This window comes from Poecilia reticulata, linkage group LG18 (assembly GCF_000633615.1).
Source record: "Poecilia reticulata strain Guanapo linkage group LG18, Guppy_female_1.0+MT, whole genome shotgun sequence".
NCBI classification, from domain to species: Eukaryota; Metazoa; Chordata; class Actinopteri; order Cyprinodontiformes; family Poeciliidae; genus Poecilia; species Poecilia reticulata.
Genome location: NC_024348.1, coordinates 8,365,534 through 8,370,135, shown reverse-complemented (window position 1 = coordinate 8,370,135; position 4,602 = coordinate 8,365,534). Strand labels below are relative to the sequence as shown.

At 38.7% G+C, this 4,602-nt stretch overlaps 1 protein-coding gene across 1 annotated transcript; it reads right to left on the bottom strand.

The window, feature by feature from the left end:
• Window positions 1-335: 335 nt before the first annotated feature.
• leap2 (liver-expressed antimicrobial peptide 2) lies at window positions 336-3,985 on the bottom strand. The gene is made up of 3 exons (XM_008435348.2): window positions 3,692-3,985; window positions 3,174-3,361; window positions 336-1,711 (listed from the first exon to the last, which is right to left on the bottom strand). Exons 1-3 carry the CDS (start codon window positions 3,767-3,769, stop codon window positions 1,657-1,659), a joined length of 321 nt encoding a protein of 106 aa, XP_008433570.1. The 5' UTR covers window positions 3,770-3,985; the 3' UTR covers window positions 336-1,656.
• Window positions 3,986-4,602: the final 617 nt, after the last annotated feature.

Below are 4,602 nucleotides of genomic sequence, written 5' to 3'. Positions count from 1 at the left end.
GAGATTCATGACGTCTCCCCACTTTGCTTGACAGTTATGAGATGTATGTTTTGTTTTTTACAGGCATGCTATGCGTTATGGCCAAGCGTTTACACTTTGGTTTTGTCTGATGAAAGACGCAATCAAGAGAGTTGATGCATGGGAAGAAGGGCAACTATTTAAAATATTTTAATCTCTTTGCCTGTAGAATGACTGAAAATAATATTCTGCTCCAAACGTGAATCCAAATGTTTGATTAGCAGCCGCTGCCATTTTGTTTTTCGCTCTGTTGCGTTCCAGAAACGCAACACACACCATGAATGCAAAAACCTTCTGATTGAAAAGATGAAACCGAATCCTTTTTCAAAAGCTTTTATTAGGCTTTTCTTCCACTCTTTTACATGTTTGTAACACCGTACAGTACAACGATATTTAGATTTAAAAAGTGCAGTCCAACTAAAATCTCTCTCTGACACACAAAGTGCACAAAACATCAGACTCCGCCTGCCGTGTGCGTGATGTAAACTCTGCAGGCGTGTTAAAAAAGGACTCTAAACCCATCCAGTGTCAGGGGATAGATGTGCAAACGTGAAGGCCGTGCAGCTCGTGGTTATGAATCAGATCCATGTTGAGCGCTTGAAGACAACCAATTCAAGGTGATAAATTATTCTAGACTGAACCAAAAATAAGAGCTAAACACAAACAGGAACAATTTTGACATTTAGACAAAGAAGGCATATAAATATGTCTGAGATTTTATCCTGTAAACAAAATTATTTCTCCCTTTAGAACTTAATATAGTTTATCATTGCCAACTTAAAGTTTGATCCATGTTTCGCTGTTCATTTTAAAATCTGAAATCTCTCTTAGTCTTTTGTCAGCTGTGCAGGACACAGCCTCTTCTAGAGAATAAATAATGATTGGTATTTTGAAGAAAAATCTGTAATTTTCTGTTGAAAGCATTTCAGTTTAGGGTTTCCGTGCTCTGCTAATCACATCACTGTACGAATGTAGATTATCTTCTGCTGCGTAGACTTTCTTGAGATAAAAGCAATGCATGTGTACTTCAAAACAGCATAATGACATCAACTTTTGACTAAGATCGGAAGGAGCGAAGGTCGTGAAAGAGTCTCTGTGCTGTAGGTCGGTTCCTGCTCCTACCATCTGTCATTAGAATAAAACTACAGATAAAAGACAATCTAATAAAACAATTTAAGCCAGTTCTGTCCAGAGGACGTAAAAATGGTGGGATTTGTAGCTTATGTCTGTTTTTTTTTTTTTATGGGTCATTATCGTTATATCACAAGAATCCAACTGAACTATCAACCATCCCTGTGTTATTAGGAAGGGTGTAGAATGAAGTTCAAGGTTAAAGTAACTTGTACATCCCAAAAACAAAAATCTTATATTTTTGGGCTTTTAGATCATAGCACCAAAGTCATTTTTGGTAACTTTCCTCACTTCATGCAAAATTATGCACATATTTAGCTGTTTGTATACATTTTCTGGTAGTTAAATTGGCAATAAATCCAAGTAGCTGTGCAGATATAATTCTCATAGTTATAAATACAAATTCAGATAATCCAGACAAAAATATAGTTTGTATCCTAGTTTTCAGAATGCATCCAGATTGGGATTGTACGCTGATGTAAACTCGCTGGTGGTGTCCTGCAGGATCTAATATTTCACAGGCTCTGACGAGGGGCGTTGGTTTGTAGAGCAGCGTCCCTCCCTGAGGACAGACAGAAGTTTTTAATGTCATGAAAAAATACAGTACATGACAGAATAGTTAACAACAGTAACATGTAGCCCCAACTCCTCCTGGTCATTTTTGCTAAAAAAAAAAAACAACAAAAAAAACCACAAAGAAAAGCTAAAGTGTATGGGGAAAATTTTGAATTTCTTAGAAAATCTATCAAGATTCAAAATTTCTTTGCTTAGAATTTTGTTTCTTTCACGAGAAATATTTAATCTCCAAGTTGTTCAGAATTACACAAAACATAAGGCAAAATATGAGGCAAAACCCACAATGTTCTTAGCTATGTAAGTTAGGCTACTGATTTTTTAAGCTAGCAGGTCAGGGTCTACTATTGCTGATGATGCAAGTGTAATAAAATAAAGTTTGTTGCTCTCTTTTTGTTTTGTGAGGTAATAATCAAATACAGAGTCTTTTGATGAAGTCATGTCAAGTTGGAAAGCCAAAGGTCTCTGACTTTGAATGCAACACGACTGCCGTGAATTCAGAATATAGCTAAAACTGTAGAAGAAAACTGTTTGCTCTTCAGGCATTTTGTTTCTTACTAAATAAGTTGCGCACACGGTATAGTACAATTTTTTTTTTTTTTTTAGTATTTAGATAAATAGAAGGGAAAAAATACACTTAGTTTCGCCTTGAATTAGCTTCAGCAGTGATTGCGACTAATGACTAATCCCAAATTTTACCCAAATGGAAATTAAAACAAATTCAACTTAAGTTACTTTATGACACTTGTAGCCTAGATTACAATTTTTGGATATGAATTTAAATGTACGTCAGTTATAAAGTTTAAAACCAGTTAAATGTTTTGGCTTAGTAACATTTTGTCCAAGCTAAAAGGCTAGTCACTAGTTTCGTTAGTAACTAGTGATGTGACATAACTTTAAGTGACGTTTCTCTCCTTCTTGTTCCTTCATGCTATGTTCAATTTATAATCCACAAGAAGTAAGTCCTAGTGGACTTAAACATTTTCCCTACTACCTGAACTTTTAACTCCTAGTAAGGGACCATTCTTAGATACAGTAATGATGCATCACAGTTTAATTTCCATCCATCCATCCATTTTCTTGCACCCTTGTCCCTTAATGGGGTCGGGAGGGTTGCTGGTGCCCATCTCCAGCTAACGTTTCGGGCGAGAGGCGGGGTACATCCTGGACAGGTTGCCAGTCTGTCGCAGGGCAACACAGACACACAGGGCACACAACCATGCACACACACACTCACACCTAGGGGCAATTTGGAGAGGCCAGTTAACCTGACAGTCATGTTTTTGGACAGTGGGAGGAAGCCGGAGTACCCGGAAAAAACCCACGCATGCACAGGGAGAACATGCAAACTCCATGCAGAAAGACCGGGGCCGGGAATCGAACCCAGAACCTTCTTGCTGCAAGGCAACAGCTCAGTTTAATTTCTGAAAATATAATTTTTTTCCTGTTACCTGCAGAGTCCAGTCGCGCATTCAAAGTTGTTTTGGCAGAAAGCTCCAGATGGTTTGCTGCTCATGATCCTCCATAGAGGGGTCATGCGGGCAATTCTTTTCAGCATGTGCTCTGTGTGTTCCCCCCTTACGTCTCGGATCTGGTCAGAGCCAGACTGGAGCCGTGATACCAGCGGACCTGCGTGTGCCTGGCAACCACACAAAAAAGAAAATGCACAGGAATGTCTATTAGTTGTTGAAAGTTCATCACAAGTCGATAAACTACCATGTTCATTTTGATTTTCTGTCTCTAAGTTATTGGATTTTGGTGTGTAAGAGCAAAATCAATCTAGGTGTATAAAATTTGAGCAATGTAACGTCAACGTTTTTAACATCTTCCAATGATGATCATCCACTTTTTGGAAGATCAACTGAATTTTATATTTGTAACTTAAAACATTTTAAGATCAGTATGTATCTCCCCTAAAATAGCCACAAAAGAACTTCCCACATTTCAATCAAATCAATAGTCTCCTTACCTGCTGTGCCAGCAAAAACACTGCAATGCACATCACCACCAATGCTTTTCTGTGAGTGAAGAAGCTTTGCTGTTCCATCCTTTCAATGGACTTATAAAAAGTTGGATCAGTTTCTTTTATCTCTAAAGACCTCTGGACTTATCCTGGACCAGGTGGATTCCCTGATGTCCAACGATGAATCGAGAACTCAGCAGGAGAACTTGACTGATTCTGGAAGTGAAGCAAAAGTTTTCAAGCTGCAGCTTTGTTGAATGTACAACCCAGATCTGTGTGACTGAGCAAACCTGTGTGGGTCGGGTTCTCCTTTATATAGTAAGGCCAAGATCCCAGAGGGGGGAGAACACGAGGGAGGGACAGAATTCCAGTCCATGCAGTGTAATTATACCCCCCCACCCCTTGCACCCTTGTCTGCTTTTATCTCTCTTTTTTGTCTAATCGAGACATGGTGTGTCTGCAGAAAAGTGTCGTTGTCATAAATCAAACCATCAACCATGTTCAACAGAGTGGAAAGTTACTGGAAAAACGATGCTTCCAGTAAGAGATTAAGTAATGTCGACTCAATTTTCATACATAAATGCTATCAGTATGAGAAAATCCTTGTACTGTTGTGCATCAGCTACTGCATTAGTCAAATTCAGCTCAACAGTCATGTACAATATGCTGTAACAAGTGCGATTCAGGCGACACAAAGGGACCTCAGCGTGTCACATGCGTACACATGTGTGCGATTCATACATTTAGGTGTTAGCTGAGGAGGTAGGTCTGAGCATGCTGCTGTTTATTTTGTTTTGAGGAAGAATTTGGTCAATTTTTGCTGCAGTCATTTGTAGGAATGTCCTTTAGTCTGCAAAGCAAACTAACAAAAACAAGAACTTTGTAGTATCTGTGTCCTTAAAAGATAACAACGTGAA